Raw genomic sequence first — 23331 nt, 5'->3', positions numbered from 1 at the left:
TTTATATCATTAATACCAACTACTAAAATACCTCTGCCATCTTTGTAAGCACTGTAATATGTTAGGTAAAAATAAAATCTTTCTCAACATCATGAGTCATCAGGGAAATGCAAATCAAAACCACAATGAGATGCCACTTCACACCCACCTAAGATGATGATAATCAAAAAGACAGATAATAAATGTTTACTAGAATGCAGAAAAACTGGAATTCTCATGCACTGCTAAGTGGGAATATAAAATAGTGCAGTACTTTGGAGAACAGTCTGCTAGTTCCTTGAAAGGCTAAACATAGTTACCACATGACCCAGCAGTTCCACTCCAAGGTGTATACTCAAGAGAACTGAAAACATGTCCTCCCTAAAAGCTGTACAGAAATGTTCATAGTACCATTATTTGTAATACCCAAAAAAGTGGAAATGTCCATCAACTGATAAATGGATAAATGGAATGTGGTATATCCACATTATTTGCGAATAAAAAGAAATGAAATACTTACACATTCTACAATATGAATGAACCTTGAAAAAACGGTCAGTGAAAGAAGCCAGTCAACAAGGGACCACATGATGTTACATGAAATATCCAGAATAGGCAAATCTACAGAGACAAGATGTAGATTAATGACTGCCTTGACCTGGCAGGAGCTGGAAGGAGTTGTCACCTGGGGGTGACAACTAAGGAGCACAAAGTTTCCCTCTGGGGTAATGAAAATATTCTAAATTTGATTGCACTGATGGATGCACAGCTCTGCGAATGTACTAAAAGCCACTGAATTATACATTTTAAATGGGTAAACTGAATGGTATGTGAATTATATCACAATAAAGTTGTTTTTACAAAATTCTAATCATTAATGATCTCTTCAAAGTCCTTATTCCTCTTTCCTCATGAAGCCGGATGACATTTTTCCCAGCAAAGAATGTATAATAATGCAAGAGTGCTAGACAAATACCAAGGTTCAATTTTCTACTGGCAATTTTTTTCTAAAAAAACTAATCTTCTAGTTGTTCAGCAGAAAACAATTTATTTCTAGGATATCCAAATAAGAGAACAGTAGCTTTGACCCCTTTGACACAAAAGAGGAGTTCGTTTTTCAAGAACATCAAAGGCTAATAAGTTTTTCTGTCTGATTAATCAGTTTCATCTTCTATAAGTCTTCATCTGATCACTATTGTAAGAATTTTCAATAACCTACATTTTAAATTATAAACTATTGGAAGTAGAATGAGGAAGAAAGTAGTTAGATTTCAAGTAAGAAGAACTGGCTCTAAACTCTTCTATGTAACAGCCACGTGTCCTCAACCAAATCTTTAACTTCTCTTAGCATTTTTTTAATCTTCAAATTGTGAATATATCAGTTCCACCAGTGTCTCAAGATTTTGGTTAGGATCAAATAGTACTTGCTAACAGACTCTAAAACTGTTCCTCACTCCAATGTAAGCTAATAAAATCTGGGACACTGGTTATATAGTAATAACACCAAATGTTTGGTAACTTGAACTGGAGAGGTCCAGAGGCAATGAAAGTCAAAAAGGGAAATAAAGAAATAATATTAAAATGTCAAAACTCTTAGGGGCGCCTGGGTGGCTCAGTTGGTTAGGTGACTGCCTTCAGCTCAGGTCATGATCCCAGGGTCCTGGGATTGAGCCCCACATCAGGCTCCCTGCTCCGTGGGAAGCCTGCTTCTCCCTCTCCCATTCCCCCTGCTTGTGTTCCCTCTCTTGCTGTCTCTCTCTCTGTCAAAAAATAAATAAAATCTTTAAAAAAATAAAAAATAAATTTTTAAAAATGTCAAAACTCTTGGAAAATAGGGAACACCTTCCTTTATAATATGCAAAAATATGAGTATGAAAAAATTCTGTATGTAACATTTACACCCACATTTTAATTAGGATTTCTGAAATATACTGCCACAAAAATAAATTATTTCTTGTTAATAATTTTAAATAAGTTATAATTGCTGACAGTTCTAAAGTTGATGTTAAGGTAGTACTTCAACCTTTATTTGCTTGTAACCACACTCCTATTAGCCCAGGAGTCTTGAGATACTAAACACGCTGCTAAGGATACCAGATACTGGAAGAGAATAACACACTGAAAATTCACCAGTTAAAAAAGGGAAACTTATTTGCATGTGGACATAAGTGAATGCGTATTCATGCAAACAATAAGTGAGTTCCAAGTGATCTGGTATGTTAATGCATTTGGCTGACTACCAGCCCAAGTTAGTTTTCCCATCCTCTTATATTTTATTTTTTCACCCTTCAGTCTAGTATTGTGGGAAAAACATACACAGGCATGCTATTCGGCTTTATTGAAAATATATGTCTCCAACTTGAGCTGGGGTCCCATGGGTATTTGGAAAATCATTTTTGTCTCTAGTCTTTTCTTTCTTCTACTTTCTAAGGCAGCTATAAGCATTTAACATTTATTTTCTGTAGGCCTCTTCCCTATCACCTCCAAGCCTCATTTGTACCAATAAAGAAAACAGAAGCCATAGTATGTGTTTTCCTTCAACCTCACTTACAAAACTTAACTATAATAGTATTCATCCTGCAATCATTCATCAGAATAGTAAATAATAATGTGATTCATTGTTTATTGATCATCTGCCATATGCCAAACAGTGGGCTGAATACTTTATATATAATAATTTAGATCCTACAATAATCTTAACAAATACTTTTGATCCCGTTTTTACAATTACAGGAGTGAAGTTCAGGGAGCTAAGTAACTTGTTCAAGGTCTGTAGCTAATGAGAGGTAGAAAACAGATGTGAATCCAGGTCTGTCTGTAACTGTGTCACCACGCCTCTGAAAAGTGTTCTAAGGTCTCCACTTCTACACAGGGATACCACATTCATAAATTATCTTCAATACTGTATGATCTGTCTCTCTTTCCTAACCAGTGCTGAGAAAAGATATCTAAATTGCTATGCTTAAGTAAAAAACATGGCTAATGCACTTTTTTTTCATTTAAAAACAATTTTTTTTTTTTTTTTTTTTTTAGAGAGCGCTCATGCACATGCATGAGCAGGGGGGGGGGGGTGCAGAGTCAGAGAGAATCATAATCAGGCCCCACGCTCAGCATGGAGCCCAACAAGGGGCTCAATCTCACGACTTTGAGATCATGACCTGAGCTGAAATCAAGGGTCAGATGCTTAACTGACTGAGCCACCCAGGTGCTCCTAAAAGTATTTTTAATAAAAGCATATATATGTTATTTACATTAATAAAATTTTTTGAAATGATTTATTTATTTTAGAAAGAGTACAGGAGGAAGGGGCAGAGAGAGAGGAAGAGTGAGTCCCAAGCAGACTCCCGTGCTAATAAGCACAGAGCCCAACGTGGGGCTAGATCTCATGACCCTGAGATCGATCATGACCTGAGCAGAAACCAAGAGTCGGACACTTAACCAACTGAGCCACCCAGGTACCCCTAAAATTTTAACTTAATGTAAATAAATGTTTTAGATCTACTTAAAGACGTGGGGTTGAAAAACTGACTTCCACTGAGTTTCTAAGAAAAACTTATACCAGTTTATGCTGGTAAGTTATTCATCTACAAAGTGGAAAAAGAAAGATGAAATGTCCAGTTTCTTCATTTCTCTAGTAATTTCTCACTTTGGCAGAGATTCATTCCTTCAAAGGTAGAAGTGGTTTAGCAACATCTGCAGGAAGAACCTAATGCTTTAAGAATTGTGTCCTCTCTTTAATGGTCCTGACACAGGTATAGCCCTAATTGGCATCATTAAGTTTTCTCACATAACTTTTAGTAAAACTTCATCAGTCTCAGTCTTTAATGGCTCATCGAGGCACATGATTTATGGTGCTGTTCACAGAGAAGCTTAATTCCCTACATCCATATCATATCAAACCCTTTTTTCTTCAGCTGTTAAGAATTACCCTGTAAGCACCCTGCGTATAAGTACTAGAGCCTGTCTTGTTCAATATTGTATCTCCAACACCCATACAGAGGAGATATTCAATAAATATCTGTTGTAATACATGGTGGCAAGAGAGTATAAGAGAATATTGTGTAATCTGCTGCACTTTTGACAAAATGTCCCTGAACAGTTACATGAATCTATTGTTTTGATTACTATGAAGTATGATATCAAAATCCAGAGCCTATTAGTTTTAAGCTCTAACATAAGATTAGTTTGTTTCTATAATACTTAGTTTGAAAATATTTCAAAGCATTTTAAAAACATTTTTCTCATCTCTTTTGATTCAGAATAAGGCAAATAGTGATCAAGGAACAATTTGCGTATTTTAAATTTATATATACATATATAACAATATATTTTTATACAGCTTAATCTATACCTTTAAAGAGTGGGTTTTCTTTCACTCAGGTCAGAATGTAGCCTCTTAAATCCAGAAAGGATGTTAATTATATCTGCAGTTCATAAACACCTTGTCAATCACTGATACAATTCAAGAACTCCATACATATTTATTGCCACATTCATTTTTAAACAAATATTGCAAAAGATTACACAGAGTATGAGAAATGTCACCTAAATGCTAAAAGCCTGTAAATATCAATTCATAATGGTAGGTTCCTTGTCTATCATTAAATATCAGCTTCTTGTCCACTTTCAATTTTGCTGAGTGCCACCCACTTATAAATTAGTTATAATGATTCAAAATACCCAGTTACATTCTTCCTATCACTTCTCAATGTTTCTCCCATCCCCTAAAATCATGATTTGAAAATTAAACGTAAGAACAATTTACAGACCTCCATCCATCCTTTTGGAGATAACTGAAGGCTCCATCCACAACACTCGCAAAGAACTGGCCTCCGGTGATGAAGAGGGTATTGATGGTGACTAATCGACCTCTTAAGTTGGGCGGGGAGACCTCTGCAATGTACACGGGCACTGTCATGGAAGCAATGCCTGTGAAGAAACAAGGAAAAGTCAACAGAAGGCCCTTACTCACGATTTCTTTGTTGTTATAAATACTGATGCTAGACAAAGACACAGAGACACACCCCTGGTTTTCTACTTTAAAGTTTACCAGATACTTAAAGATTCTGTTTATAACTAGTGACTATTGCAGATAAGCCAAGACATAATGTGGAGATACCCATTTTCAGATTATCACTTGAAAGCCTACAAATGAAACTACCTTTAGAGTTCTCAGATAACTTTAGAATGTATATAAAGCATGTTTTGTAATTTTTGTGGACTAAAAATAAGAAAATGCTCTCTAGATAGGATATAATTATCAAAATATTTTTAGTCTATATGGAAATGTAATCAGACAATGATGAGAATAAAAATTATCCTAGGAGCATATTAACTACTCAAAAAGTCATCATTTCTAGCAGATACACCAAAACTCTTAATTGCTTACTAATAAAAAATCCATATAGCAAGTCACTCTATTCGACTGGCTAGGTATAGATTTCTGAAGTAGCTTACAATGGACAATACTCTGGTAATTTAGAGTCCTTAAGAACAGATGATCTTAACCACAAAATAGATGGTTTTATGGCTAAGGTATATTTGATTATACCTGCTTAAAATCTGTTTCTATCTGAAATTAATGCAGCATAACCTATGGTAGTAGTTCCAGAACGTCACTGATCACTAAATCACTTATGTAGCTTTTTTTTTTTTTTTTTTAAATAAGGATGCTCTCACCTTACCCACCCCAGACCTACTAAATAGAAAACTAGAGATGGGAGATGGGTCGGTCTTTTAAAAATCCTCCAAGCGGGGCGCCTGGGTGGCTCAGTCCATTAAGAGTCTGCCTTCAGCTCCGGTCATGATCCCAGGGTCCTGGGATCGAGCCCCGCATCGGGCTCCCTGCTCAGCTGAGAGCCTGCTTCTCCCTCTCCCTCTGCTGCTCCCCCTGCTTGTGCTCTCTCTCTCTCTCTCCCTGTAAAAAAAATAAAATCTTTAAAAAAAAATTTAAAAAAATAAAAAAATAAAAATCCTCCAAGCACTCCTGATGTTCACCATGTACTTAAAAAGTACAGTTCTATTATAGTCCACAACTTTAGGCTAATCCAAAATTATTTCTTAAAAGAAAATCTTGATCCTCTTGGCCATATCTCGCTCACTTCTCAATGGTACTTAAAATTTCCAGGTATGTCTTATTATGTAATCTAAAACTAATATCTAATCAATACTTGTCAAAAGCTAAGTGAAAAAAAAAATCAAGCAGGATTATCTAAGAAAATGTAATCTTCTTCTACCTGTAGATACTATAAATTGACCTCTAGATTAAGCTAGAACATCAATGGGTTATGTAAGATACCAACAAGAACTGCTTTTAATGAGTTAATCATTATAATGCCAAAAAATAGCCTATATTGAAAGTAGCAGCACCAAGATACCTGTTGCTGTATTTTCTGAACAAGGGCTGCTGACAGTGCTACCTACCACATTGCAGATAACAGGACATATTTGTCTATAGTCTCGGTAACTACAACAGTTGTGCTCCCTCTCTGTGTTTATGGGCACTATAAATCACACAGTGGTCTTTTATTTCCCTCTTTATTAGGCACTCGGAGATGCCCACCTCTACACTAAGTGTTTTGGTATTTGGTATTCATGGTATTTACTCTGTGAGCTAAATTCCCTCCTGATGTCAAAACTGTCCCCAATTTCACCTGTTTTAGACATGTTTTGCCATATTTTTATTTACTTGGTTCCATCTTTGAACCAAGCAAATATATGGACAGATAAGATTTATTTAAGTTAATATATATCTGCTTCTGTACTATTGAATAACTACTAGTAATAACTGCACACAAGTCAGACCATTAAATCTCAGAACTATACACTCTGTAGTTTCCCCAAGTATTATCTGCTGCTGTAGTGCCTATCGGTATATATAAATATACATGAAAAGAATCAAGATTTTATGAGTTTCGTAAAATAAGCACATGTTAGTAGACAAAGTATGAAGAGTCTTTACAATTAAATCATCACCTAAACAGCTGGAAGTTTCCATCTGATTGCTAATCAATTTAAGAGAACACATCATACTAAATTGGCTTTCATCTAACTTGGAAAGAGGAAACATTTGATGCAAATGTTGACAAATTAATTGTATATTCTTTTTAGTTCTTTTACAATGAGAACATCTCAATAAGATTCCAAAAATCAGACAACAGTAATTGTCTGGATTTCTCTTCCTGCTGGTCTGACTATAAAAGGAATTCGGTTGCTCTCTTTAGCCAGACATCTTGACTCAGGCACGCAGCCCATAGATTTAAGCATGGGAAATCAGGACTGTGGTTTTAGGTGGCACATGCTTGTCACAAAGCCCATAGATTTTACCTGAGAGAAATGTAGGGATAGCCTCAGGCAGGTCTTATAAAGGTTAATTATTAAAAATAAACACCTTGAAAGGACCTTGAAAAGTAACAGGGAATGGCAAAGAGAAAAGACTGAGGGAACTATAAAAAGACAGACTCACTGGATTTAGAATTGGAAAGAAACCCAAAAGATCTGTTAAAGGAGTACTCGCATGGACGTAACAGTGTTACAATTGCCTGCATTTGATATTTCACAGGGACTGATTGTTTTATTAAACCCTCACAACGTCCCTATAAAGGACATATAATTATCCCCATTTTGCAAAGAAGGACCTTACCCCATGTCAGATGATGATAAGTGGAGGAACCAGAATTTGGCCCAGACAGAGAGATTCCAGAACCCAATTTTGAAAGTTCTAGACTCTACTGACTGGCCAGCACAGATGAGGGTAGGCTCTGGAACAGAGGCTTTAAATTCCAGCCTTGCCACTCCCCAGCTGGTTAAGTCTGTACAAATTAACCTTTTTGGGTCTCCAGCTCACCTATATAATGGGAAGAATAAAAGTCACTCTTTCATAGGAGTTGAGATTCACTGAGTTCATAGAGTAAAAGCCCTTAAAATTGTGCTTAGCATATGGAAAGTAGTCAATGTTAGTGATTATTTCCAGGATTACTACACCTCTAGTTATGAGGCAATTTAGTTTTTTTTGATTCAGTTTGACTTGTGTTAGGTGCCGGAATTATCAGGACGAATATAAGTGAACAAAATAGGGTCTCTATTATAAGAGAAGCTATACACAAGCCCTGCTCACATAAAGAGGCAATCAAATAAATAATTTCAAAACACCATGGTAAGGGTCACAGTACAGCTACACACTGGGTTCCATCTTGTGATGCGGACAACTGCCGCACGCTGACATGATTAGATGCTAGTTCGGGTGGCGGGGGGCGGGGGGTGGGGAACAATTCTACAGAGAAGAGCATGGCCTTAAGGAAATATGAAATGATACGGGATTTTCTCAGAGGTAAACAATAAATGTGAAGCAGCGTATGTGTGGAGAGAGGCAGACAGAGCCCAAATCATGAAAGCAGTATCCATTAATCAGTGAGTGTTCATCGCATACTTGAGCTGAGCTGGGCACTGTGCTAAGCACTGGGGACACAGTGCTGTAGGAGAGACATGTCCTCTGTCCTCATGGAGCTTAGTGTCAGCCAAAATGTGCTTGAGCAAGTAATTAGATGTCAAATGTGATGGGTCTCACCAAAGGGGAAGTGTGAAGAACACGAGCTCGTGGCAAAGGGACTGGCCCAGCTTGACGAGTCAGACAGTTGTTGGATGAGGTGGTCATATTTAAGTGGAGATCAGGTGAATGAGTAAGCTAGAGCCTGATGACAGCGTGGGGAAGGTGACACACACTTTAGACAATCAGTCCAGCTTAAACAAAGGCCTTGAGGCGAAAAGAGATGCAACCTGTTGAAGAAGGGGGACTATTTCCAGAAACGTAGACAAGAGGCCATATTAAGGACTTGGTACTCAGAAGCCTTTAAATAGTATAATGGAAGAAAACACACTACCAGAGTCATGTTTTTAAAGAGTCATTCTTTAGAGTATGGAAAAGTGATTGCAGGGGAGCAGCAAGTACAGTGACAGCAGAGGAGATGGAGTAAAATGGAGAGATGCCCGAAGTCCGTATTTAGTATCCAGGCTAAAGGGAATTGGGATAGAACATGAAGGATGAGAGGAAGAACTCGAGGATTGATGTTCAGATGTCCGGAATAAGCAAGTAGGAGCATGATGGGTACTTGGTACAAAGATACAGGACACTGGAGGAGAAGGAAGTGTGGGTAGAAGATAACAGGGTCAAGTTTTAACCAGGTTGAGTCAGAGGTGCTCTGTGAAACACACAAGTAGAGGGCAAGTAGAACACTCCCTGAGTGTGTCAGGAATACAGAATATTTACATGTGAGTGTTCCCAGCTTGCCTCATTTCTCCCACCCAATAACTCTGCCAAAATAACCAACCTTTCCTTCCTCTCCCATCCCCTAGGGGAGAATCTGGTCTTTGTCACCCTAGTTCTTGAGCCATTACCATGCTAGGCAAAAAAGGATGGAGAAGAAAACATGGACCAAAGATCTGGTTTGCAAGGAAAAGTTCAAATGAAAAAAGACTGGAGAGAGCTGTGAATGAGAGCCTCAGGGTTGGTATGGAAAAAATGGGAGTCTTTAACAAAGGGACTGACTGAGGCCTGAACTGGGAGGGAAGGCAAAGGGGTAGACAACAGAAATTTTAAGAAATATTGCTATGTTATAACCTACATGCTATTATATTCTTCAAGACACAAATACAGAGTAATATTACTATTCAATTGCTTTTAGTTGCTAGACTATATATATTTAAAAGCAACTTCAAAACGAGACTGGGTCCAGCGGGGTTTGGAAGTTACACAAATATCTGAAGTTCAGAAGACAGTTCTATGTGGATGGTGCACGAAAAGGAAACCATGGGAATGGATGAGATCACCCAGAAATGGAAGAGGAGAAGAATGCCTAGAACTTAGTCCTGAAAAATTCCAGTATTTATGGAACTGTTGGAGGAAGAAGGTAAGAAGGAGCATCCAGTAAGCATCCACCTTACACCTGAATGCCATGTTATTTTCTAAAGTCTTTTTTATGTTACCATTTTATATTATTATGTAAGGTCACCTTATCAATTGGTAGGTAGGACAGAGATCATTCATTATCCCCCAAGAAAAGGTAAAGAAACCTAGCATCAAAGACAGACAAGAAGAGATTTTCAGGAAGTCACATAAGCAGGTTAATGTCAAAGTGAGTCTCACAGATTCAGGTCCCCTAATCTCTGTTATGTGCCACTTGAGAACCAAGGGCCATGCCTCTGACTCAAATGTGACCCTTTAGAAATTTCTCAGACACATTTTCTTTTTGGACCTACTACCTTAGTCAGCACATGGACACTTCTAGGGGCAGGAGGGTCTGATCTCTTTCCTGCCCCCTACCACTTGCTTTGTGACTTACTGCCACCAGATGTCATGTTAAAAAGCTCAGTCTAGGGCGCCTGGGTGGCTCAGTCGTTAAGCGTCTGCCTTCGGCTCAGGTCATGATCCCAGGGTCCTGGGATCGAGTCCCACATCGGGCTCCCTGCTCGGCAGGAAGCCTGCTTCTCCCTCTCCCACTCCCCCTGCTTGTGTTCCTGCTCTCGCTATCTCTCTCTCTGTCAAATAAATAAATAAATTCTTAAAAAAAAAAAAAAAAGCTCAGTCTAGTTAGTCAATTATATGTGATTCACTGTATAATTTCAAGCAAGACAAGCGTAAACCCATAAAACTGCTGTATGAAAATGGAGAACTGTGAAAGAACGCCATGTTCAGGGAGAGCAGCGGGCTCCATGGTCACTAGGGTTATCTCACCTTGCTATCAATAAAATATCCATGCAAACTCTAATTTATGGATTTCTAAACATGGTGCCCATTTCTGATAAACCTTGGCTATTAAGGCTCTGCCACCCCAAAACCTCTTCGCTACTTTGGGGAAACAAATGGAATTCTGTCCCGAGACAAAGCTCACTGTTCAATGAAGGGCAGTTAAGTAATACTGTATGAAATCCCCCAAATTAAGTACTTCACAAATGGATGTAATTAATGATAGTTAAAGTTTAGGAAAAAAATCTATGAAGAACTTCTGACTTATTCCCTATTCCAAACACTAATCAAAATAAATGTCTGATAAAGAACAAATTCTTAATAGTCCACCCGAAACCGATGAACTGAAATGAACCTAAGGAACGGGGCGGTACAATTTCCTGCTGGCAGCTTACTAGCGTAAATGCAACCACAAAAAGCTATGTTGGTACTGTTTCTGAATATTGTTGGAAAGTTCGATTTCTTACAAAATAAATAAAGACGTCTACATCAATGGAAACCCATTACCATGCCTGCCCTTAAGGCGTTTCACCAGAAAACTGCACCTCAGACACTACAGTGCAACATGATTCACACAGTCTCACGTTGCCAAGCTGATCCACCATCAATAGCACAGATGGTCTTGAGTGCCGAAGCTGGCTTTCAAAAACTGCTGGAAGCCCTTTTAAAGCCCTCAGTCAGAAGTATAAATAATTTCATAAACAAATAGCATTAGAAAATCCTGTTGCGATAGGTAAATACCCATGAACCACAGCAGCCTCTCGACACAAGCCAGGCAGCGACTAATTAGCTTCTTAGAAGCACAGGAAGGTACGTTTCCATAACAATGCTTCTCGAACAAGGACCATGATGTCCCAATTTCATTCTGCAAATCATTGCTCTATGATCTCTAAAGGAATAATTTTAATAAAAAGAAAGAGAATCTGTCTAAAAAAGTGTCCCTTACTGTAGTTGTTTCTTTCCGTTTGGCTGTCCTGCCCAGGACTGCTTTGTCTACATTCTTCTGAAGAGTCAAGGATCTACAGTTACCAGGTTGTTAACACAGTTGAGAATTCAGTTTTTATTCTTCTCTAACAACAAGACTTACGACTTTCACAAACACCACTGGGCAACTTCAAAGAGCAATAAGCCCCAAAGTAATGAAAACATATATACAACACAAAATGCCTATAACAGAGGAGCCAGGTTATGAGTGAGATTTTATCTATGGGGATTATGAGCAGAATTATTGTTCTATAGTGTTAAAAAGCTCTTCACAAGGCATTCTAAACATGTCACCATCATTTAAACTCTGTGCAGTCTTTAACAGCCTAAATGACTTCTCCCTTATTACTTGAAAATATAATATTGATCTCATCATATTCCTTTTTACTGGTAACATCTCAGTAAAACCTGTATCACATTGTTTCTCCAAACCCAACTACAACCCCTTTAACGGCATGATCATAACTCACATATCTTCTGTACTATAACTTGCCTAACTGTCAAGCACAGACCTTGGCTTCACAGTTGATCTAGTACTTTGGGATGCATATACAAAACCATATCCTTTTATTTTTTTTAAATTATTTATTTATTTTGTTTCACAAAACCATATCCTTTTAAATTATTGTTAACTGACAGGTTTTACACTATACATATTATTCATTAGGGAAAATTTGGAAGTCACCGGTAAGAAGTTAGGTAAATAAAAATCACCTCTAATCACACCTCCCATACATAACCACTATTAAAATTTGGTTATAACTTGCAGTATTTTTCCCATAATTCTGTAGCTTTAACGCATTATATTACAAAAATTTCCCTTCTCTTTATTCTTTTCTCAAAAGAGGGTCTCAAACTTCTTACAGAAGCAATCAGGTACAATAAATACAGAAGCCGAAGGAGTGAGACACAGAAGGTACAACAACGCTGTAGACCCAAGAAAACACATCCCTGTGCAGCTCTATACAACAATCTAGATACTGGCTTGTCACCCTTGTAGTGCAAGACCATTTTAAGTAACAGTATAGTATTCCAGTATTCAGATAAAGAGAAGAAGAAAGAAGTGTTCCTAAGAACACACAGATCGAAGAGGGCAGGAAAAAAACAGAGAAGGAAAGAATTTCTTGATGAGGAGAGAGGGCAAATAAAGAAATTAATACATCTGTAAGAAATTTTTTTTTTTTTTTGGTAAGAAATTTCCTAAAACAGGAGAGGTCATAAGAGAAAGATAACTGTATGAAATGCTAACAAAAGTGGAGACAGTATGCTTTTACACCCGACAAATGGAATACACAAAGGTTAATAAGAAATCAATACGTTTTCCTCGAGGCAGTGAATTTAGCAAACAGGAACGTAAGTCGTGCTTTGTCATATTTAGCTCTATGTGACATCTAGAAATAAATGTTCTAGCACAACAAACAATGTGGACCTAAACAGCAGCTAACGGCTGTGAATCACCTGAATGTAGATTGTAATTGAATAGGCATAGACAAAACACACAAGAAATGTGTACAGAGGAAGATAAGCCCAGGGCTAGAATCTGGTTGTGGAAATATTCATGCAACAGATATAAAGGGCTGAGGAGTAAAACAGAAGGAATTATTTTAGGAAATATTAAAGTAGCAAAGTATTAAATGAACACCCCCCCCCGACCAAATTTTTAATCCGTTCTTCAAAAAAGGTCTGGCCTTGCCTAAAAAGCAGGAACAGAGAGCCATGAGAAGGGATTCAGCTTAAAGACAACAGAATGAAATTCAACAGGTAAATAGGTAGGGTAAAGGACTGCCAAGAACACTAAAAAATTAATAGAATATGTAAATAATTACAGAAGTAAACACCATATTGGAACCAGTAAATAACAGAAATGAAGCTGTGTGAAATCTGGAATCAGTGTGGAACATCAATTTGAAATGCTCTCCAAGAATGGAAAGCAAAGGAAATTAAAATGATAAAAGTTATTGTTGGAAGACAAACCGTTATAAAAGAAATAAACGGGCCCAGGGGTAGGTAGCAATAGCAAAACACATCCTGGGAAATTTTCTGATTTGTAAAGTTAACAAAAAATTGATCAGATTTTTTTTACAGATAGAGCAGAAAGAAAAAAACAGCTCACCCACCAAGTATTAAAAACCAGGCAATATAAAACACTACAGAACAACACCTGCACATATTTAAGGAGGAAATGTTGTGATCCAAGTATTTTATATCTTGCCAAGTTGTCTTTCAGGCATGAGAATGTGAAAGACATTCCCAAGTAGGAAACACTTAAGATAAACCACCCATTTACTATATTTGAAACATCCTCTAAACCAACCCCAAGATTAACAACAAAAACCTCAAGGATAAGGAAGTTTTGGTATAAACAGCTCAGAGGATCTGCCCCTCACTTAGTATGGGGGTAAGAAAAATAGCTGAATGGGTAGACCACTGAGTAGTCACTCAATCCTTCTTATTATGGCTCCTGTCTTTTCCCAGTTCTAAGTAACATTTCTTGAGCTGCACACATAGAATATCTTGGCTTGTCTAATAACCACTTCAAAGCATTAACTGGTCTTTTTCTGTTCCAGCACTTGGTAGCAATAGCTAAACATTTTATTTGGTTAGAACATTATGCCTGAATAATTATTAAATAATAATTTCTACTTCATGTCCAAAAAGGCAAAGATTTGTAGAAGATAATGTCCATCTTCATAACCAAAAATCTCTATTAATGACTTCCTGTGTCTCTAAAAAGTACACTGAATGACCCTACCTTTGAGTTGTTTAAAGTGGCAAAAATCATTTAAGCCACCCATCAATAGATATTTTTTCTCCCAGCCTCTTCTAGTATTCTTTCCATCTATATGAATAACCCTATGCTCCTTATACTTAAAAAAGCAAGGTAAGTAATAAAATCTTAAAGTAAAAATGCAGAGGAAAAAAGCACATTTTTTTAAGGTCTACAAAAAAATGACATACAACCTGCTTTCACAGATTCTTCACTAATAATCCCCCGTAATCATGGAAATCTATCTACAATAAATTTTTAGCTGTTTGATGAGGAACATAGCCAACTTGGCTTCCACTGCCTCTTATTTTATTACTACAAAATGGGGAATTATGTTCTACATGTACACTTTTTACACTTATCATCCAAGATACTTTTGAGATAGAAAACGGAAAAGCTTGTCTGCTCTTAGGAGCCCTAGTTCTGTATCATCTGGCTTTAAGAAAACTAAGTCTCACTAATGATAAAAGGGAATGGAGTGAAAGAGACAAATGATCTCTAGGTTCTCTCTAGCAGAGTTAAAATTGTTTTTAATAGACATAACCAACTTTCTATTATGTTCTTTAGTATACCAAGAATGGATACATAACTCAAAGACTGTTTCGCTGATTCTTTGAATTGGTAGGCACCAATCACAGTGAAGCATTTATCAACACTGTACAATTCTGTTTCTTTCTTCTTGTAGGGTCTAAAAAGAATATAGGGATCCTTACCATTTAATGAAAGGTGATAAGCAAGATGCCATCACTGTGGGCTTAGTAACACTCTTAGAAACAGACTCCAAGTGATATGACAAATAATGAACGATATGGATGCTCGTTTTGAAAAAGGCACTATCATTCTCTGAAGCTGGCTTTAGAAAGAGATGATTAAAATGAACCCCTGTATTGCTCTCTGTGGCTTATAAACATCATTTCACTCTACTTGTAGATCTAGTGGCGGCTCTGACTCAGTTAAGGAAGCCTAGCTTTGGCACAAATTAGCTGGCATTATCTCTTAGTTCTGCTCCGGCAGCTCTGAGACACTGACACAGCCAGAATAAAAGCAGTGATTTCCAATTCTTTAACAAATGAGGAGGCAAAGTGACTTTCACTGCTGCTACTCCATTTTACCTTAATAATTCCCTTGTAAAAACACCTAGCTCATTGTCTTACCCTTTTTGAATAGTATTTTGCACAATCTCCATCTACAAGTATGCCAATGGCATATTTCAACAGGCTTTTATATATATGAAGTCAACTTCTTATTCAGGAGCAGACAGTCAGCAGATGACAGACAGATGTAGGAGGATGATGAATAGATGACAAGAGATGGTAGAGATACGATTAAAAATCATTTCTGTTCATTTTCCAAGGGCTAATTTCAACTTGATGAACACTCAAATGGGTAGCTTTAAATACAAAAAATTAAAAACATCCTTCTCTTAACATGTCTCTTGTCAAGCTGGATAGGACTCCCCAAATCCTGACGTTGCCTTTCTGCAGGTATATCCCACCTTTAAGCTTGTATTTATCTTATTTATGGGAGGGGGTCACAAACAAGAGAAGAAAGAAGAAACAAGTAGTTTCTTTGAAAACACAAAAGTAGGAAGAACTAACCACTGTATTTTGGCACTTTGAAGACAGTCTTTCCCGGGTGTTGGCCTCATGGAAATAAATTCCTCTTTTGTTTCACCACCACTCATTTCTCCACCTTTAGATTTTGTCAGCAGCAAGTGGCTGAACGTGATCTGTTTGGGACCCCTGCAGCCAGATGCTCTCGCACTGTATTTATTGAAGGAAAAAAATCACTATATAAGGGGATCCATACAGTTCTAGCCTATGTTGTTAAAGAGTCAACTGTACTTACTAGCTCACTGGTTTGTTATAAACAGATAAAACTCAGGTACAGCCAGAAGGAAGAGATGCACAAGGAAGGTGTGGGAAGGGGCACAGAGCTTCCGTGCCCTCTCCAGCATCCCGCTTTTCCAGAATCTTCATATGCTCCCCAATCAGGAAGCTTTCCAAACCCCAACCCTTTTGAATTTTAATGGAGGTTTCATTGACCTTCAACCTCCAGCCCCTCTTCCTTCCCCTGAGGGCAGGAGGTGGGGCTGAAAGTTCCAACCTTCATATCACATGGTTGACTCTCCTGGCAACCGCCCCCATCTTTAGGTGCTTAACAAAAGTCACATTATCACTCACTCTCTGCACTTAGGAAATTCCAAGGGTTTTAGGAACTGTGAGCCAGGAACTATGGACTAAGACCAAACATACTATTTCCTAAATATCACATATCACAGTATTTCAGATAAAAAGTGATCCCAAAGAGATGATGCAATAAGAATAAAGACACAAGAAGAAATTAATAACATAGAAAGTGATAAATACATAGGATATCTAAAAACTAAAACTAAACAAAAATCCATTAGCAATACCTTGGGACATATAAACGCAAACTCAAGAAGAAAACCAAAATACATGACAACAATAGAATTAAAGTTGGGAGGAGGTAAAAAGAAGTTCATATGCTGTAATTTGCTTGTATTATTTAGAAGGAAGAGAAAGACATTTTGTAACTTCAGACTTCATTATGTTAAATATGAGTAAAATTTCAATGGCAATTAACAAAAAAATATATGCAAACAAAAGCTAACTTCCAAACTAGTTCAAAGAAATGCTGCATGAGAAAAATTTATATATACAGGGCAATTCAAAAAGAAGAAAAAAAAGAAGCACAAATAAATTGGGGGTACAAAGACAGCTCTAAATTCAATTCTTTCAATAATTATAATACATATGAAAGAATCAAATGTGCCAAGTAAAAAGAAGAGCGATCTGTCTGGATTTAAAGCAATCTTTCTGGATTTAAAATTTACACTTTATTTTTATATTTAAAAAAAAAACCCACACAAGTTAAAAGAATATGAACAAGACTGAAAACAAAATAAAAAAGATAAACAAGGAAAAGTCTAAATAAAAGAAAGCTGAAAAAAGTTTAAAAAAAGGAAAGCTGAGGCAGCCATATTCATTCAGTTAAAATAGACAGTAAGGCAAAAAGTTATTAACTAAAGACCAAAAGGGTCATTTGATACTGATGAAGGATTCCATTCACAAGCAAGAGAGAACAATTAAATTATAACATGGTTTGAAAATACAGAGAACAAAGGGTGACAGAAATATAAAAAATAGACAAATCCACAATCACAGTGATAGTAACATCTATTATTGTTAAAGCACAAAAGGAGTATTTATAAAAACTAACCCTTTATTGTTCGATAAAACAGTCCTCACCAAATATCAAAGGGCCAAAATGATATGGACCATGATTTGCAACCTTGAAGCAATTACATAAGAAACAAATTTTTTAAAATAAAGTAAATTAACCAAAACAAATCAGCCATATGTTTGAGAATTAAAAATATGCTTTCAAATAATCACAGGTCAAAGAAATCATATTGGAAATTTATTTTTTTTTTTGGAAGTGAATAGAAATAATAAAGACTCCATATGAATAGTTGTATGATTCACCAAAACAGGTATTTAAATAAGAAGCCCTGAAAATAAATCATCTATGTCCATCCAAAGAATTTAGGGGAAAAAAATAACTTTAAAAAGCAGAAGGAAATACTATATAACAAAAACTAATGAAACAGAAAAGAGGAGATTCAAAAGCCAAAAGTTGGTTCTTTTAAAATATTATTTTTCACAAATATCTGGAAAAACTGGTCAAGAAAAGGAAAGCTCAAATAACCAACATCAAGAATGAAAAAGTAAGACATAACTACAGAAACTGGACACATAAAGAGAGGCACTATGAACATTATTCTTATAAATTTGAAAACTTAGATGAAATGAACACATTCCTAGAAAAAGAATTTATCCAGGAAGTACTGGAAAACCTGAACAGTCCTATAACCATTTAGGACATTGGAAAGATGGTCAAAAAAATATTCCCATAACAAAAACTTCAAATCTAGATGGCTTTGGTTAGTTCCAACAAACTTTCAAGAAACTAATAACTCCATTCTTATATAAACTATTCTTTAATATTAGAAAAAGACAGTATTAAAAAAAAGGCAGTATTTTGTAACTAATTTAATGGGCTCGAATAACCTTTGCTGTACTGAGAGACAATTTACAGATACCTTGTGCTTTTGCATGTCTTATAAGCAGGCACTGACTGGTCTTTGTTCCATACTATCTTCTTAAGATACTTAGTATAGGGGCACCTGGGTGGCTCAGTTGGTTAAGCGACTGCCTTCGGCTCAGGTCATGATCCTGGAGTCCTGGGATCGAGTCCCACATCGGGCTCCCTGCTCAGCGGGGGCCTGCTTCTCCCTCTGACCCTCTTCCCTCTCTTGCTATCTGTCTCTCATTCTCTCTCTCTCAAATAAATAAATAAAATCTAAAAAAAAAAAAAAAAAAAAGATACTTAGTATAGCAAACTAGTATAGTAAAAGACAGTATATCCCTCTAGAGAAAAGGGTAGTTTTGGAGACAGGCTTGAAAATAAAGATGAAGATCTCCCTCCAGAGCAAAAAGCAGGCATGCTTACTGCCCCTTACAAAGTTTTGATTCCTTAAGCTCAGGGATCCTCTTCTACATCATAATCCACTGTATGTGAAATGTATCTAGTCTTCTTCATATCACCATGTAGGAACTGGGGCTCAAGGAACAGGTGCAAAAATGATGATTCTTTGGGTGCTGTTGGGTATAAAATGCTATCCTTCATCTCTGACCCAGGAATCTTGTGTCTTCTACCAGAACCCATGAAACTATGAAAGATTAACTTTTAGCTTATAAGCAAGATAAAACACCTTTCGCAGCTCCTGACGTGCTCGAACTTAAAAAGGTCAGCACAAGTCATACTACAAACGAGTAGAAGGAAAAGAATCCTAAAAATATGTAACAAAATCCAGCAATCCGCCACTGTATAAAAATGAATGATACCTCAGAAACACAAGATGATGCTCCCAATGCAATATAAATTAATGTATTTACTTTATTAAGGGATCAAAGAAGATACACTTTTATAAATACAGAAAATGTGTCATAAAATTCAACATCCACTAATAATTAAAAATAAAAAGGAAAACTAAAAAATAAAGAAGGACTACACTAACTTGATAAAGAGTAAAGAAAAAAATCCAGAACAAATATCACACTGAACAAGAAAGTGATTAAAGGATTTTATCCGAAGTTGGGAAGACTTCTATTCAACACTAGAGGTTCTAACCAATGCAGTAAGATAAGAAATAGGTATAAGATTTAGAAGGAAAAAAAGCACTATTCACAAATATAATTGTGTATTTTTTTAAAATATCAGTGTATTTCAGATACACTATTATAATAAAGGAGTTTAACAACATCACTGGACTTTTTAAAAAGTACACAAAATTCTAATATATATTCACATACTAATACCTTGAAAATAAAATTTTAAATTACACCATTATCAAGAGCACCAAAAATATAAAGTTTCTAGTATTGAGTATTAGAAAAAGCAATTTTAAGGAGAAAATTATAAGACTTTATGTTTACAATATTAAAGAATATATCAATATTGATGGAAAACCCATGTTCATGTATTAGAAAACTCAGTATTATAAAAATGCTAGTTCCTTCCAAATTGATACCTAGGTTCCACACAATCTAAATCAAAATCCCAACAAGACTGTTTTTTTTTAACTTCATAAGCTGAAAATAAAATGGAAATTTACAAGCTGACTCTTTGATGGGAATCAAGGAACCAAGAATAATTATTACACTCTTGAGAAAAAAATAAGGAGGATTTGTCCTCCCATGTGTCAAGACGTATTATAATGCTATTACAACCATACAGTACAAGAGCAACAAAAGAGAACACCCAGAATGGGTCACACCTGTATATCAACACTTGACATATAGCAGAGGAGGTATCAAGAGGAAAAGATGGACCTTTAATAAATCATGGTGAGACAGCTGGGTATCAAGATGTTATAAAATGAACTTGAATCCTACCTCTCACTATATACAAAAATCAATTCAAGCTGAGTTAAAGAGAAAATATACAAAGAGAAATACATAACAAAAGTAAACTTAACAAAGTTTTTAGAAGAGAGGTGGTCTTGAGAGGCTATGGTTTTATAATGAGAAAATCTACAAATCTTCCATTTAACCTACTCTGATAGTAGAGGGTAGTGCCATGACCAGAAAATGAGATTACTATAGAACAGATTCACAAAAAACACTAAATTTCTTGTTTTCTTATTTCTGTAGCTTCGGAAAGAAAAGGCAAAAGATCCACAAGTTGTGAACACAGAGACAACATAAACAACAGAGGGGGAAAGGACATCTAATTTCATTTGAGGATTTTTAGGAAAAACTGAAAAGACATTTTAATTAAAAATAAAATTAGAAAGTCAACTCTAAAATACCTTAGGGGTACTTTCAGAATAGAAACCACTGGCTAAACTAAATTTCACTCCATAATCTTTCATATTCTTAGGAAAAAATTACACTGGGTTTCCATGTATTAAAAAACTACTAAGCTCTTGGGAAAAAAAAAAAACAACTTAGTAAGTTCAAATTCATCTTAAGAAAAAATTTTCCTAAAATTTTTGAGGGTAACCCTAACAATTATACTATAAATTTAGAAAAAATTCTTCCTTTTTAAAGCTTATTTATCCTGCTTTACCTAAAGAGAATTTGGTGATGCAAGAGTAAGAAGTCATTATAGCTTTTTTTTTTTTCCAGCATATGTGCTGAAGTGAGCACTTTTTTTTTAATCACCTACTGCTGATCATGACAAGTACACACCTTAATCCCCATCACCTATTTCACCCATCCCCCACCCACCTCCCTTCTGGCAACCATCAGTTTGTTCCTATAGTTAAGAGTTTGTTTCTTGGTTTGTCTCTCCCTACCCCACATCCTCATCAGCACCTCTGGTTTGTTGTGTTGATTTTAGCCATTCTGACAGGTGTGAGGTAATATTTCATTGTAGTTTTGAGTTGCATTCCCCTGATGATAAGCAATGATGAATAGCTTTTGATGTGTCTGTTGGCCATCTGGATATCTTCTTGGAAAAATGTCTGTTCATGTCTTCTGCCCATTTTTTTAATACAATTATTTGTTTTGGGGGTGGTGTGTTTTTTATATATATTTTGGATACTCTCTATCAGATATATCATCTGCAAATATCTTCTCCCATTCTGTAGGTTGCCTTTTAGTTTTGATTATTTCCTTCACTATGCAGAAGCTCTTTTATTTTGATGTAGTCCCAATAGTTTATTTTCACTTCCCTTACATACCTCAGGGGACTTACCTAGAAAAAAGTTGCTATGGCCAATGTCAGAGAAATTACTGTCTTTGCTCTCTTGTAGGATTTTTATGGTTTCAGGTCTCACATTTAGGTCTTTAATCCATTTTGAATTTATTTTTGTGTATGGCATAAGAAAGTAGTCCAGTTTCATTCTTTTGCATGTTGCTGTCCAGTTTTCCTAACACCACTTGTTGAAGAGATTTTTTTCCCCTTGGATATTCTGTCCTATTTTGTTGAAGATTAATTGACCACATACTCATGGGTTTATTTTTGGATTTTTTAATTCTGTTCCATTGATATATATGTCTATTTTTGTGCCAGTACCGTACTGTTTTGATCATCATAACTTTGTAATATAATTTGAAGTCTGGAATTGCGAGGTCTTCAACTTTGCTTTTCTTTTTAAGATTGCTTTGGTTATTCAGGGTCTTTTGTGGTTCCATAAAAATTTTAGGATTGTCTGGTCTAGTTCTGTGAAAAATGTTGTTGGTATTTTGACAGGAATTTCTTTAAATGTGTAGATTGCTTTGGGTAGTATAGACATTTTAACAATATTTGTTCTTCCAACCCATGAGCATATAATATCTCTCCATTTATTTGTGTTGTCTTCAATTTCTTTCATCAGTGTTTTTTAGCTTTCAGAGTACAGGTCTTTTACCTCTTTGGTTAAGTTATTCCTAGGTATCTTATTTTATGGGTGTAATTGTAAATGGGATTGATTCCTTAATTTCTCTTTCTGCTGCTTCATTATTGTATATAGAAATGGAACAGATTTCTGTAGATTGATTTTGCATCCTACAACCTTACTGAATTCATTTATCAGTTCTAGCAGTTTTTTGGTGGAGTCCTTCAGGTTTTCTATATACAGTATCATGTCATCTGCAAATAGTGATAGTTTTACTTCTTCCTTACCAATTTGGATGCCTTTTACTTTTTTTGTTGTTGTCTGACTGCTGTGGCTAGGACTTCCAGTACTTTTTTTTGTTGTTGCCTGACTGCTGTGGCTAGGACTTCCAGTGGTGAGAGTGGACATCCTTGTCTTGTTCCTGGCCTTAAGGAAAAGGCTCTCAGTTTTTCCCCATTGAGGATGATGTTAGCTGTGGGCTTTTCATATATGGCCTTTATTATGTTGAGGTATGTTCCCTCTAATCCTACTTTGTTGAGGGTTTTTATCATGAATTAATGTACTTTGTCAAATGCTTTTTCATTATATCTCATTTTTTTTTTTTTTTTTTTTTTTTTTTTTTTTTTTAAAGATTTTATTTATTTGCGAGACAGAGAATGAGAGACAGAGAGCATGAGAGGGAGGAGGGTCAGAGGGAGAAGCAGACCCCCTGCTGAGCAGGGAGCCCGATGCGGGACTCGATCCCGGGACTCCAGGATCATGACCTGAGCCGAAGGCAGTCGCTTAACCGACTGAGCCACCCAGGCGCCCTATCTCATTTTTAAAATGACATTTACCAAAAAGTTAATTGCCAACTAGCTACATACATATATAACTATTTTTCCAGTATCTATTTTATTAATTCTTTTATATAGATATTCAATAATCCCTCTGAATTTCTTTTAATCCTAA

General features: G+C 36.2%; 1 protein-coding gene across 1 annotated transcript in view; it reads right to left on the bottom strand.

The window, feature by feature from the left end:
• The window catches only part of SLC2A13 (solute carrier family 2 member 13), a 357230-nt gene that overhangs the window by 299385 nt on the left and 34514 nt on the right, over window positions 1-23331 (bottom strand). The window contains exon 2 of the mRNA XM_021690384.1: window positions 4749-4908. Within this exon, the coding sequence (XP_021546059.1) occupies window positions 4749-4908 (160 nt within the window). The remainder of the gene's footprint in view (window positions 1-4748; window positions 4909-23331) is intronic.

Source organism: Neomonachus schauinslandi, chromosome 5, assembly GCF_002201575.2.
Source record: "Neomonachus schauinslandi chromosome 5, ASM220157v2, whole genome shotgun sequence".
NCBI classification, from domain to species: Eukaryota; Metazoa; Chordata; class Mammalia; order Carnivora; family Phocidae; genus Neomonachus; species Neomonachus schauinslandi.
The sequence above is the reverse complement of the archived record's forward strand: the minus strand, read 5'-3'. Positions and strand labels throughout refer to the sequence as shown.